The sequence below is a fragment of the Vanacampus margaritifer genome, chromosome 19 (assembly GCF_051991255.1).
Source record: "Vanacampus margaritifer isolate UIUO_Vmar chromosome 19, RoL_Vmar_1.0, whole genome shotgun sequence".
Taxonomy (NCBI): domain Eukaryota; kingdom Metazoa; phylum Chordata; class Actinopteri; order Syngnathiformes; family Syngnathidae; genus Vanacampus; species Vanacampus margaritifer.
In genome coordinates, this window is record NC_135450.1 from 8,125,597 (window position 1) to 8,140,107 (window position 14,511).

The 14,511-nt window shown below is 41.3% G+C and overlaps 1 protein-coding gene across 1 annotated transcript in view; it reads right to left on the reverse strand.

Annotated features, from left to right (window-relative positions):
• The window catches only part of LOC144039769 (apolipoprotein B-100-like), a 46,336-nt gene that overhangs the window by 29,302 nt on the left and 2,523 nt on the right, over nucleotides 1-14,511 (reverse strand). The window contains 20 exon segments of the mRNA XM_077553419.1: nucleotides 351-4,720; nucleotides 5,740-6,023; nucleotides 6,118-6,233; nucleotides 6,313-6,488; nucleotides 6,556-6,731; nucleotides 6,827-7,028; nucleotides 7,110-7,231; nucleotides 8,072-8,239; nucleotides 8,339-8,544; nucleotides 8,760-8,927; nucleotides 9,008-9,211; nucleotides 9,293-9,466; nucleotides 9,555-9,774; nucleotides 10,338-10,549; nucleotides 10,630-10,779; nucleotides 12,093-12,210; nucleotides 12,289-12,739; nucleotides 12,843-12,928; nucleotides 13,024-13,148; nucleotides 13,274-13,426. Coding sequence (XP_077409545.1) covers nucleotides 351-4,720; nucleotides 5,740-6,023; nucleotides 6,118-6,233; nucleotides 6,313-6,488; nucleotides 6,556-6,731; nucleotides 6,827-7,028; nucleotides 7,110-7,231; nucleotides 8,072-8,239; nucleotides 8,339-8,544; nucleotides 8,760-8,927; nucleotides 9,008-9,211; nucleotides 9,293-9,466; nucleotides 9,555-9,774; nucleotides 10,338-10,549; nucleotides 10,630-10,779; nucleotides 12,093-12,210; nucleotides 12,289-12,739; nucleotides 12,843-12,928; nucleotides 13,024-13,148; nucleotides 13,274-13,426 — 7,881 coding nt within the window.

The following is a 14,511-nucleotide window of genomic DNA, read 5'->3' on the forward strand; positions in this document are numbered from 1 at the left end:
ATTTTTTAAAAAAAAGTCGTTTTATACAAAATTACAATTTTTGACCAAATTTCGGAGTTGTTTAAAACCCGTGGGCAGTATTTTTATTTTGAAATGGCTTGGTCAGAACCAACAAAAAGCCAAAAAATGGTCACAATAACGCCTAGGGGTTAATACAAAATTAAATTTTTATTTTTTGGCAAAACAACCCAGAAGATTGAGTCAAGTTGAGCCAAGTAGACAATCCGACCCAACTTTCTGGGTCCTTTTACAAAATTACCAAATTTTTCACTCAAAGTAGAAAATGTGTCCATTTTTGACCCACAGTTGTGTTATTTTTGACTCAATAGTTTTTAGAGTGTCGTACTTACAGGATAGCGACCGTAGAGTCTTGCTGTCGCTTCCGCAAGGTGCTTGTTCTGCATCTGAACTCCAATATGACCAGCCGATGGGGTGGACACAAACAAAATAAAACTGTTTCCCGTCATCTCATGGTGGACTTCCATGGTTTCAGAAGGAAGATGGACCTTCACGGAATTGCTGACAGAGGCGTCGACATTTTCAAAATTTAGGATGACGGTGCTGTCATGGCTTCCTTCCAACACTGGATGTTTTACAACCACAACAGAGGCCATCTTAAATCCACCAACCATATTGACATTGGAGTTGCCCTGTATTTTTCCCGTCATGAACTCACATTCCGATGACGAGGATGCATCAAATTTGACGACGAAGCTGTCCTTGTTGAGAATGCTGGCGTTGCTTTTGAGAGCGATCATCGGCGCTTTCATCGAGAACTCGTAGGTCAAATCGCCCATCTTTGGAATCTTTATGCTCTGAAGTCTGACTGTATCAACAATGTTGATGGTGAACATATCCGGGTTCTTCAAGTATTTCATCTTGGAGCTCATGTCAAAGGTCTGCTGAGTTGAAGTGAGGAGATAACCCAGTCCAGCATCTTCCCACAAAGAGAATTTTGGTGTCCTCATTTCAAAATACGGCGCTAGTATTTCGGGAATAGTGATTGGCTGCCTCAAAATGTCAAGATTAGCCTCTCCGTTAATCTGAGATATGACATTAATTTCAGTTTCGCCATTATTCATTTTGAAGTCATGGGAATATTTGTTTTGGTCGATTCTGCCCATCGCAATCCAGCTGGCCTGCTGCACGTCAGAGTTGAGCGTCAGAGAGATATCGTTCTCAAACTCAATCTTTCTAGCGGCTGGAAGGACAAACTTGGACTCGCCCTTATTCTTGGTGTCAAAAGTGAGCTCGGTAGGTTTAATCAAGGCAAGGACGGAGCTTGAAAGCGTTCCCTCAATCAGTTGTGCGTTATGGGAGGCGGTGAGATCAATCTGCATGTCTTCAACCCGAGCCTGGAACTTCACGTCCAAAACACTGCTCTTAATCAGAGGTGCTTCCGTTTCGACTTTGGCGTCAATAATCGCATGTCGGAAAACGCAGATATCCGCAACCACGTTTTGTTTGCTTTTAAAAGCTTTGCAGCCCGTCGCGCCGACGAAAGTCACTTTAGCTGTGTGTGCGTCTAGCACGACGTCAATGTCACTGTTGTGAGTTGCCTCATCGGAGAAATCCTGAATTGCATATTTTGCAGTAGCCACGTTGTTCATTTTCAAGTGGGCGGAGCCTGCTTCCAGCGCGAGATTGGTCTTTTGAGCGGATGACACGTGAGTGAAAATGTTGAGCGGCGGCATGTTGAGGTCATGATTATAGTTCGTATTTACATTTACAGAGAGTCCGTTTTCCATGGCAAAGAACACGTTGTGGAGCAGATCTGCGGAATACAACTCGGTTGCTACTTTTGCAGTCGTGTCGGCGGAACCTTGACCCGACAGGCCGTAGACGGTCACCGTTCCCTTGTGGTCCACTTTTAAAGATGACTGATCAATCTTGACGTACTCTGAAATGGTCAGACGGCTCATTTTGGGTAAAGCCAAATGTGCGTTAGTATCTACGGTAAACTGGAGAGCCTTCCAATGAGATTTGGCCTGAGAATTAAAGTTGAATTTGAACTCTGGCGTGAGCGATGCAGTCGTGGTGTTCTCCAGATCGGCGGTAGTCCTGAGATTGTAATCCGGCGAGTTGATTTTAAACTCTCCGTACAGCTTTCCAAAACAGGGGATCTTGCTCATATCCGCCACTTTTTCTTTCAGCTCCGATGTTAACGTGTCATAATCGAAGGATTGTAATTTCTGCACGATTCTCATGACATAATTGCTCATGTCATCGATCATTTGTTGGAAGTCGAAGGAGTATAGCTCATTCGTAAGATCCTTAATAGGTAGCATAACCTTTTTGATCAAAGGCTGGATGTCGATTGATCTAACGAGGTCAAATGCAGATGTAATCGTCTCCCTCACTTGATACCGCTTCATGATTTTGACAACCTCATCCATCGCTTCTCCGATCAGCTTCTCAGCCTCATATTTGGACAGAATTTCCTCCATTTTTCTATAAATCACAGCGAACCGATCAGCAATGTTATATTTCTTGATCCAATCCATGATAGCATCCTTGACCGTTTTCAGCACATTGAGGACTTTTTCTGTCGGCAACTTGGTGGTCAGGTTGGTCAGGACATTTTCAATGGCGTTGGCGTGTCTTCTCACATCTTGGGCAAAGGCGCTCAAGTCAAAGGCGTCAATGAAGTCCTTCAGTTCAGACACTTTCTTCCGGATCTGCGTGCCGATCTCATACTTGGCGTCGACGTCTTTCAGGAATTCGATACTGTCGTCGGTCAGCCTCATCAATGTATTTTTTACATCTTCAATAATCGCGGGGATGTGGTCAATGAAAGGGATTTGGATGAAATGGCTGTCAGTGTTCTTGTCGTATTTCACAAATCCAGACACGCCGTAGTCTTTATGGGTTTTATGAAAGAGGTTTGTGGTGACCGTTCCTCTCACATCTATCGCCATTCTCTCCGCTTTGTTGTAGGCTTCCAATTCCTGATCTAACGTGTGGTGATTGATCTTAGATTTCACCTTGAGGTGAACACTTTGTTCTCGAAGACTCATGGTGCCGCTGAGCTTGTGGTCCACGCTGGTCTTGATCGAGGGCAAGCCTTCGATCTCGTGAGCGGTCGAGCCCCTGCACTCAAACGAATGCGTGAGAAGCAGAGGTTCCGCTCTCAGGAGGAATTTACTATACAGTTCTCCACTTTGGTGTCCGTAAAAAGACACTCCGCCATTTGAGTTGAACAAGGCATCGACGGTAAGGGAGAAGGGTTCGGCGGCGGCGTTGATCTTGTTGTCAAAACAAAGAGACTTGGATTTGTAATCGGCGACGTTGTTGAATTTCACCGTTAGACCCGCGACCTCCATATCCGTGGCGTGCGTTATCTGAGATCCCATGAGTTGACCGTTGGTGTTGCACTTTGTCGACAGGATCGTGTTCATGAACTTGACCTCATAAGTGTGCTTGAGTTCATCCTCTGACCAGCCTCCCTTCAGGGTTCCCGTCAGCTCCACGTTGTAAGGCTGTGCCTTGAACTGGGCCGCATTGTTTAAGTTGATCTCCATGATTTTAAGATTATTTTTGATCATAGCGGAGGCGGTGAACTTCTCCACGGTGACGGTGATGTCATGCATGTAGGAGTTTCGCACGTCGAGGTAATTGTTTGTCTTGGTGTGGAGGGTCAAAGATCTCGGCGTAAGAGAAAGGGAATTCGAATTTTCCGTCCTCATTTCGTGGAACGATCCAACGATGTTGCTGGATAAGACAAGGCCATCTTCACTTATTCTGAAGTTCATCGTGTTTCTTGTGTTGAACGCCACAATGTCGCCGTTAAAGACGCCATTGAGGTAGACTTCGGAGCTTGCCATTTTCCCTTCGACGTTAAAGTCAACTTTGTTCCCTTGAACGCCTCCCTTTGTGGTGAGAGACATGGTGGCGCCGTTGGCGTCGAGTCCGCTGTGGAAAATATTCTCAAAGGTCAGTCGCTTGTGCTGAGCGGTTGTGGTGCAGCTTGTGGTCAGACCGTTGGAGTTCAGGGCCAAAGTCGCCTTGTGAGAGGCAAGGCTCGAAAAGATGTTCAGAGAGGCGTCGGCATTGAGCTCCAAGCCGGAGGGGTTCAGGGAGCCGGTGAGTAAAGAGTAGGCGCGGTTCACCGTATCTTCGGCCGTATTTCCGACACGGAGGCTGGCTTGAGCGTCGGAGGCCGAGAACTCAACTTGGCTCTGGAGCGTTTTCTGACCGGCTTTGGTCAAAGAGTTTGAGAGAATGCTCAGTTTGACATCCTTGTAGTTAAGGGTCGTTTTTGTCGAGTGCTTAATAGGGTCGCTGTTAATGTTAGTGTTAGACTCAATGTTAAGATTCTCATTTGCATAAACAGCCTGGATCTTATTTGTAACTTTGAGGATTTTAGAGTTTGCTCTCAGTGTGCTCTCCAATCTGAGTTCCCTCTTTGCACGGTCAGACGAGAAGGTGTTAAGATAAGTGGTGCTAGCAGTCAAAGATCCGACGGCGACACTTCCATCAGCATTGATATCGCCCAATAGCTTGGCTGAATCAAGCGTGACGTGCTTGGTAATATCCAGAGACGTCCGCAAGCCCAGCGGGGAAGCGGCATGGATGTTGTATTTGCCCGATGACGTCACATTGTCCGAGACAGCAATAGTTTCCTCCACATTAACCCTTGCACTGACAAACTCGTGCTCCAGGGAGCCATTCAGGGCAAATTTCAGTGTTTTCTCATTTGTATCAGTGACTTCTGTGGCACCTTTAAAAAAAAAAAAAAAACAGTGACATTATAACATTATTGTTGATTTTTTTTTTTAAATGCCTGGTTAAAAGGGGAAGTCAACCTTAAACATTTCTTGACAATAATGTTATGTGACTTGACATTCTGATTAATATTACATTTGTGGAATATAAAGTATGCGACAAAACAAGCCATTTTTATCCATCTTGGGGGGCGGCCATTTTGCCAGTTGCCAGTTGCTCAGGCAAAGACCAATCACAGCTCACCTGTTTTCTGAAGCTGAGTTGTGATTGGTTGTTCTCTGAGATCTGCGCAACTATGATGTCATTTTCACTCGACAGCAAGTGACAAAATGGCCGCCTTCTGATAGTGATACAAAAAAATGGATTTTGCTGCTGAACTCATTCCATGTGGCAAAATCCAGCCATTTTTATCTATCTGGGGGGCAGCCATTTTGCAAGTTACTGTCAACTGAAGATGACATCACAGTTGCTCAGGGCTCAGGCAAAGACCAATCACAGCTCACCTGTTTTCTGAAGCTGAGTTGTGATTGGTTGTTCTCTGAGACCTGCGTAACTATGATGTCATTTTCACTCGACAGCAAGTGACAAAATGGCCGCCTTCTGATAGTGATACAAAGTACTGGATTTTGCTGCTGAACTCATTCCATGTGGCAAAATCCAGCCATTTTTATCCATCTCGGGGGCGGCCATTTTGCAAGTTGCTGTCAACTGAAGATGACATCACAGTTGCTCAGGGCTCAGGCAAAGACCAATCACAGCTCACCTGTTTTCTGAAGCTGAGTTGTGATTGGTTGTTCTCTTAGACCTGCACAACTATGATGTCATTTTCACTCGACAGCAAGTGATAAAATGGCCGCCTTCTGATAGTGATACAAAGTGCTGGATTTTGCTTAACTCCTATTCCACTAATGCAATATTAACCAAAATACTGTATTCAGATTGCATGGAACATATTATCGCCAATAATTTTTCAGGGGGGTTGACTTTCCCAAATAAAGAAATCAATCAATTTACCCTCAGTCGTGAAAGACAGAAGTTTGATCGGACTGGTAGCCTGAGCCTTGAACTTGGCCAAATAGTTCGGAGACTCCACAGTATTGTTAGCCACCGACACAGTTGTCTCCCAGTTATAATAGTTGCTGTTCACCTTAGCAGACACTTCCACCTTTCCAAAAGGAGGCAGTATTATGGTGATTATGTGAGGAGATAAGGACGATTTCGGGCCTCCAAATGGCACAGGAACTTGGAAGGTCACATAGTTGTGGTCATTTCGGAACTTGTATCGGTATTTGTTTTCCCTGTTGAGTGGATTCAAAAAAACAAAAAGGTAAAGACGGTTGATGAGAGAGCTCCTTTTTGAATCTTAAATTAGAAAGGAGTGCTTTTTCTTACATGTTCATGAATAGGTTCTCAGGCATGGAAGGCATTTCCACATTTGCAATATTGTTCTTCAGAGTCTCCACATAGGGGACATCAACCGAGATTTTGTCCATCCAGATATTGCTGGCCTACGGAGAAAACACAGATATATATTTTTTTAAGTTTGAATGCATATTAAGCCAAAGTCTTCAAAATAAGCGAACGCACCTCAAGTCCCTTGTTGACAATGTGCCGCAGTTTCATGTCAGCGTTGACAATCCGATGATCCATGGCATCCTCGACAAACTGCCCGACCCAGACCCTGATGGCTTCAGTATAAGGCACCAGGACTTTTGTCTCAGCATTCATGTTTGACATCAACTTAGCCTCAAACGCATTATTGGCTGAAAAAGATACAAAATATGTATTTTAGCTTTTGGAGCAAACTTTTTTTTATTTTTATAGACTTACCAGAAGTTAATGTCACCGACTGAATCGATGAGGTCTTTGGGAGCTTCACATCACTTTTGAGCTCAAAAGTTACATCTGGGCCTCTGGAAGACGTGGTAGCAGAGATGGTAGCATCCGTCTCCAGAGAGGGGACCGCCAACTGAACGTGCAGCCTGTTGTCAGCTATGTACTGATAACTAGAAAATACATTTGACAATGTCAAATCTGAGCCTACAGATACGGTTCATTGGAGCTTGTTAGGTTTCTGAGTTTGCGGTTTTGTTTTACTCACTCGGCGTGACCAGTTAGAGTGAGCTCTGGCACATTCTTGTTCAAAAGCTCAAGGGTGAGTGTTTTGCGTTTGTATTTGTTCTCAGTCAGGGCGACGTTCATTCCGACTTCGACGTCAAAGTCGGGTATCTGGATTTGGCTGGTGAGGACGTTCCTGTTCCGGTTGTATTTCATGGTGGCAGAAGCTTGAGCAGTCTGAGCTCCTGCGGAGTTGAAAAAAAAAAATAAAGCTTCACATGTGATGCAATGGGGAACTATTGTCAGAATAAACGCGGCGCTCGTACCTTCAGCTTCCAGAGCCATCATCAAGGAATCGACCTTCTCGTTGCCATCGCTTCCTTCGCTGAGGAGTGTGTATGCTATAGTGGCTGCGTATGAGACCTTAGGCTCGATGTCAACTTCAAACCTGAAATGAAAAGTACAATGATATAAAATCCCCAAAAACAAAAGTCATTTGTCAAAAATCTAAATAATCCTCATAAATATGCTATTATTTATTTGTTTGTTTCAATTAGGGGTGTCAGGTGATTACATTTTTTTATCGTAATTAGTTGCATGACTCCAACAGTTAACTCACAATTAATCACAAATCTGTTCTCAATGATACAAAAGAAAATATTTATCTCTAAGTTGTCATACTAATATATAATATCAAAGTGGAAAAAAATGCTAAACTAATAGAAATATTGCTGCATCTTTTAGTCACTGATACAGTAATTTCATAATAACTATATTGTATATAATAAATTAAAATTAGAAAGACGGACTGTACTGTTAAAAAACAAGTGTGATATTGATTTGTGTTGAGGTCATTTTTCTGCCACTAGACGGCATAATTGCATTTGTAAGATGTTGGTGACAGCGCAGTGCATTTTTCTTTTCATATTAAGAGCTTCGTGAAAAGCGCTATACAAATAAAGTTTACTTACTTATTAACTAACTATCTAATCTTTAACATGAAGTAACTTGTGGAATTATGCACATTTTTAAAATTGTAAAATACAACTTGACCCCAGTCTCCTTAAATATATGCATCATTCTTAAATTTATTGCTGCAAAATTTTTATGTCATTAATTGCGTGTTAATTTTTTTTTGTGGCGTTAAAGGAACTTTAAATTAACTCAAAATTACCACACAAATTTTGACACCCCAAGTTTCAATACAATAGAAAGTCTCGTTACAGTTAAAAGATTTAAATTCCAGTTCGTATCAGGCTGAAATAATGTAATTCTATTTCCAACTTACAATGTCTCTCCGGCCAGAGGGAAATAAGGCACATCACTTTTACCGCGTGTATCAACTTGCAGTTTTTTCGTGCAATACTTGAATCCAAAGAGGGAGTCACAGTTGACGTCACCCATATTGTGTGGGATTACGACAGCCTTGCCATCGCCCACAATCATCACTCTATTGCTATGTAAAACAGACAAAAGAAATCATGTTTAAAAAATATTTGTATTTTTGTATTGTTGAAAAATCTAAATGAATCGACATGCACTCAAAAATGAATACCTGATTCTCAAAAGCTTTGCAGGTGCTTGTGCAGCCGGGATGGAGAGCTTGATCTGGTTCGACTCCATAGATAGCTTAGCATTGAATGCACTCTCGTGGTACAAGCTGGTATGCATCTCCACAGCAGAGACGACAAATTCGGGGACGTGGACGCCCATCTGGGTCACAAACTCAACCCCAACAGATGGCTTGAAGAGCAGCTCATTCTGTATTTTTTAAATGGACCAAAAGTGATTGTATGAACAGAGGAATGTGATACAGGCTATCACATAAAATTCTATTTGGCTTGTGATGAGAATAAATATGAGGAAAAAATAAAGGAGAGAGCAATGATGATGACATGTCAAATCGGTAAAATTGCCGAATGAACAATACTGAGCTCTCCAGGAAAAAAAAAAAGAATAAATATGAGAAAACGCACCATGCTTCGGGAAATGTGAAGTCCTCCCGTAGCTCCGGGAGTGAAGACGCCAGACAGGGAAAAAGTCAGAGGCAAGCCAGAGGCAGTTGGAAGGACAAATTTGTTATCCATGAACATGTAATGGATAAAGATCTCATTGTCTGTCCCGGAAATCAGTTTAGACACAACCTAATAAAAAGAAATAAGATCAAATCGAAATGTCGTCATGTGCTTTATAAAATGACATGACATTAGAACGTATGTAATACCTGGGAAGGGAGTTGCTTGAGGAAAATCTCTGCATACATTTTAGCATTATCCAAAATAAACTTCAGATCGTTGGCCTTGATGTAACCGAGCTCCGCTCCCAGAATCTTCAGGTAGGCCATGGCCTCTGGAGATTCTTGATTCTGCAAATCTTTTAACAGCTTGTTGAAATTGCCAACAATTTCTCTCATAAGATCTTCAGGAGCCTGAGGAAAAACATTAGAGATGTCTTTTAATGATGACGTTAAAAAGATACGGAAATGGAAAAGAATCGAATCTGAAAATACCTTCTGTCCTTCTGCTTTCAAGGGAGCAACCCACTTCTCCAGAACTTCCATCATCTTGGTCGGCATCTTATCCTCTGCCCAGTACAGCGTCTTGGACAATGTGTCAGGGAAGAACCCGTTCTTCCCAAACAAAGCCTCAATAGAGGGCTCTGAGCCTTTTCCTTCGAGTCCGAGCTATCAGCACCAAAAAAAGATTAGGTTATGGATTTTCTATGAATATATCTGCCAACATTTGCCAATTGTGACCTTCATTGTTACACACCTCCCACAAGTCTATGTTGTAGCCAAAGATATTCAGGGTAGTTTCCATCATAGCTTCTCTGGGCAACTGGTTGCTAGGGTCAAAGATGACGTTGCCCTGAATATTGGCCTGCATGTTTTCATACGCCATGCCCAGTTTGTAGTTGCGAGATTTTGTCGAGTAGTCGTTGTGTGTGTTCACTTCATTGTCCTGCAGAGCATCCATGATCCTTTTCCCAAGCCTAAAGCAAAACAACAAAACAAAAATCTCTATTTGTATATGGTTTGATTATTAAAACTCAATCACTCCCAGCCATATTGACTGAAGCAACCCCCTTCGCTCCCGGCTGTTTTACTGGATTTTGACTGATTTTGCAAGGGCCACAGAATATTCTGTTCTATTGCTATAAAAACTGCCAAAAGAAAGATTAGAGTCTCTTCTTTCATCAGGAAACATTTTGCTGCAATTAGCATTAGAATATAGTTAACTTTCATCATTATTCACACCTGTTGAAAACACTGGCAAAAAGAGCTTGTTGCAACATGGCCCTGGTTGATCTGTTGTACTCTGCTGCCACCTGGTGGCCATATTTTGTAATAACTACCATTGCTTTAAGCCACCTCTTCATGTCAGAAGCTGTATCAAAGCTTTCTGTATGCTCTAGCATTAAAAAAAAAACATTTTAAAAAACCCACATGAATGTGGTTTTGGGAGTGAAGGATAAAGTATTAAAAAACATATTTATACGTTTTTGGGTTTGAATGAGTTTTAAGGATACGTTTATTCAGTCACAATGAATCTTACTTCTGGGTCTGAGGATCAGTGGAGGAGATGATGTTGTAGACATGGGAGGTCACGAAAGATTTGACCTGCTCATTCTGCTCCTGTTTCAGGATCTTCTTCGCCATCTCAATGTCACTATTTTGTGGATTTCTCATCAGAATCAGGTAGGCTGCAAGACGTTTCTGCACAGCACCCTTTGGATACTGGCTGACCCTCTGGAGGTTGGAACGAACCTAAACAGAAAATGTAAGTTTTTTTTCGAGCATTTGTGGACAGGAGTGAGTGAGTTTGCGTTTGCGCAGGTGAGATTTACCTCATCTGTCAACATCCGCATACGTCTGAAAGCTTGGATGGCAGCAAGCTGAACAGCGAGTGTGGTTGCAGGCTGCCTCATGCATTTGAGAAGGGTGTTCTTGATAGCGGGGTCAGCATGTTCCATCACATCTCCGATGTTACCTACAACCTGGATTGAAGGGTAGAAACTTTACTTGAAATTGGCAGTAAAAGTCTGCAAAAATAGAATCAAATACGGATTTGGTCTCCCCATTCGTCTGTAGGTACTTATATCAATTTCCAGTCATCTGGGAACAGTTTCTAAAAGATTTTGGAATTTCACTGAGCAAGTTTTTGTCAATATACAGAAGTGGGAAATTTACCTTTTTTTTTGGTCAGTTATTTGTCATTCGTCAGCACCCTGGGCATCCTTCCGTCATCATCACTTCGTCATTTTTTTTAAAGTCGCACCAAACTATCCGTCATTTTATTTTAACTAGGGGGATCAAAATTAGTGTGTTTTGAGTTAATTTAAAGTTCCATGAATTTTTTTAACACGCGATTAATGACCACCCATTGCTTGGAAAGCTTGTACTGGCGGAATTCCAGTTGCAACGCAGCAGACACGGCTGCGCCAATATTTAGCAGTAATAAATTTATTAATAATGCATATATTTGTGGAGATTCGGTTCAAGTTGTATTTTGCAATAATAAAAAAAATAAATATGTGCTGAATTTCACACGTTACTTCATGTTATAGATTAGATATCTCTTAATAAGAAAAGAGAAATGCACTGAGCAAATGCAATTATGCCATCTAGTGGCAAAAAAATGACCTCAACACAAATCAATGTAACACTCATTTTTTTACAGTACAGTACATCTTTTTAATTTGAACTCAATTTTTATGAATTATTAAAATGATTGCGGCCATATTTCTATTAGTTAAATTCCCCCTGCCCCCCTACTTTTATGTTAACAGAAATATGAAAACTTTTTTATTGTACATTTTATTGTACATTTAGAACAGATATAAAAGTTGAGATTAATCGGGAGTTAACTATTGAAGTCGTGCGATTAATTACGATTAAAAGTTTTAATCGCCAGACACCCCTAATTTTAACCACGCTTCCGTCATCACTTTGTCATCACTGACATACAGAGGAGGATATTCCGTCTGTCCGTCATTCGTCAACAAATGGGCACCGTCAGTGACGGACTAAGAGGTCCGTCGGTACTTGATCCGGTTAGTGACGATTACGCTGATGGACTGCTCACCTCTGTCAATTTATTCAGCAGAGCATCGGAGTCACCAAACTCACAAAATTGGAATACAGTAGTAGAATTCAAATTCAAAGGCAATTAGCCCAATTTCTGTTTTGAAATTGAATTATACTGTAGGTGTGCCTCGATCATTTAGTCTATAGTGTACTTGTACCCGTTTTTTATACATTGTGCATATGCTGGTATGTGGAAGGATGATTGTTTTTACTCATTACCCACCCTCAAAGTCAGGAAGGTCAGGTCTTTCTCCCCTGAGCAATCTGGGCCCAGAAGGGAAGTCAGAAAGTCAGAAACTGCAGCGATCTCCGGAGTGACTTTCCCCTCGGCCTGGTACAGCCTAGTGACAAAGTTTGATGTTATTTTTTTTAACATAAGGAATCACGTACAACATAATTGGATACTGATGAATACGTACCTCCTGACTGCATGACTCAAGGCATACATGATGGGCTTGCTCTTCTTGTTCTCAGCGATGGCAAGGATATCCTTGACTACCAAGGGTGAGGGGTTCGGCAGCAGTGCCAGGGCGTAAACCGCCGCGTCAACTTCAAGAGCGGAATTGTCAAAGGTCCTGAGAACCTTCAGGATGGCGCTGGTGCACTCCTGAGTACCGCACTGGACCAGAGCCTGCACGGTCAGGGAGTTGGACATATCCATCATCTCAAGTGCAGCCGAACCCAGGACTTCGGCCTTAAGGCCACGCAGCTCAGACACCAGTTTGTTGAAAAGGGAGGCACGCTGCTCGCCTTTTTGGGTCTGGGACAGCGTCTTCAGCTGCTGCATTGTGGTAATGGCAGCATCTTTAGTTTGTACAGGGGACTTGTCATCAACAAGCTCCATTGGCAAGAAGCGGAGTAGGGCCTGATCTGTTCACCAAAAAAAACAAAAAACACCCCACAAACCATTACACTGCATGTAATGAACATCATTGGATAGATTAAAGCACCTTATGAAAGCAAAAACACTAACTATAATCAAAGACTCTGTCATTGATCTTGTTGGTTTCCTTCAGAGTCATGGTCTGCTTCACCAAAGTGGAAATTCCGTATTCGTTCCTATGCAGGACACACAGTCACAGCAGATGATTTGAAAAAAAAAAAAAAAAAATTAATATACCTTTTTGATGTGGTTATTTTATTTTTCCACTTACTTGTGGGAGAGGGGGCGGAAAATATGCTTCTCTGTACAGCTTCCGCTGGTCATGTGCTTCTTCTGGTTGTCAAACTTGTAGTTGCAAGTCTGGTGGCTGCTGATCAACTTGGAAAAAGAATATCCCTGAAAGTGGAGCGACACAAGTAAACATTCAGGTACTGTAATATGTTCCGTTAACCTGAATGATGGAGTGAAAATAGTATTAGGACGCACTAGTTGGTGATACGAAGGTAGCTTGAGGCCCTTACCATTCCTGAGATGAGAGCCAGGGGACTGGTGGCTTGTTTGTGAGCGCTGAAGCCGTCACATTTGGAAAGATCCCTGCTGATGGTTACGTCGGTGGCGATGTCTCCTCTGGCGTTGACTGTGAAGTCAGTGGCGCAGGTGCCATACACGGTGGGCTGGATAGGAATAAGATCAAAGTCATTCATACTGAGGAGACTGGATTTTTTCCCCAATGGCAACACAGATGGTGTTTCTCTTTCTTTTTGTTCATGGATCTTGAATTTTTTATTTTTTTAATAAATGAAAATAAAAATGGAAAATAAATAAAACCATCAAAATATCAACAATTTTTTTTATACATAAATCGAAATTTAACAAGCTAAGACCAAGTAAAATAGTAACAGGCTACAGCTGTTGTGCTAATATATAGCAAGATAGCATCCAGAAAACACAAACATAGATCAATAAAAAAAAAAAAAAAAAAGGAAAATAAATAAAACCATCAAAATATCAACAACAAAAAATTATACATAAATCTAAATTTAACAAGCTAAGACCAAGTAAAATAGTAACAGGCTACAGCTGTTGTGCTAATATATAGCAAGATAGCATCCAGAAAACACAAACATAGATCAATATTTTTTATATAAATAAATGAAAATAAAAATGGAAAATAAATAAAACCATCAAAATATCAACAATAAAAATTCTACATAAATCTAAATTTAACAAGCTAAGACCAAGTAAAATAGTAACAGGCTACAGCTGTTGTGCTAATATATAGCAAGATAGCATCCAGAAAACACAAACATAGATCAATATTTTTTATATAAATAAATGAAAATAAAAATGGAAAATAAATAAAACCATCAAAATATCAACAATAAAAATTCTACATAAATCTAAATTTAACAAGCTAAGACCAAGTAAAATAGTAACAGGCTACAGCTGTTGTGCTAACATATAGCAAGATAGCATCCAGAAAACACAAACATAGATCAATAAGGAATTAACTTGGTGCCCTGTTGTCAGGTATTTTTCTAAAAAAGAGAAAAGGACAAAGGCAAACATGCGAGCAATTGGTATGCTAACATAAATGAAACAACCTGAAAAAGCAGAGGCAAATGGTAACAATTGATACAATGCTAGCATGCTAATAATCGATATGCTAACAAATGGCAAAGTCACACTTTTTCAGGCTAATAGTGTGCTAATACTGAAAAGCCAAATTAGGCTGAATAATATTTCAGGTGGGTAACAT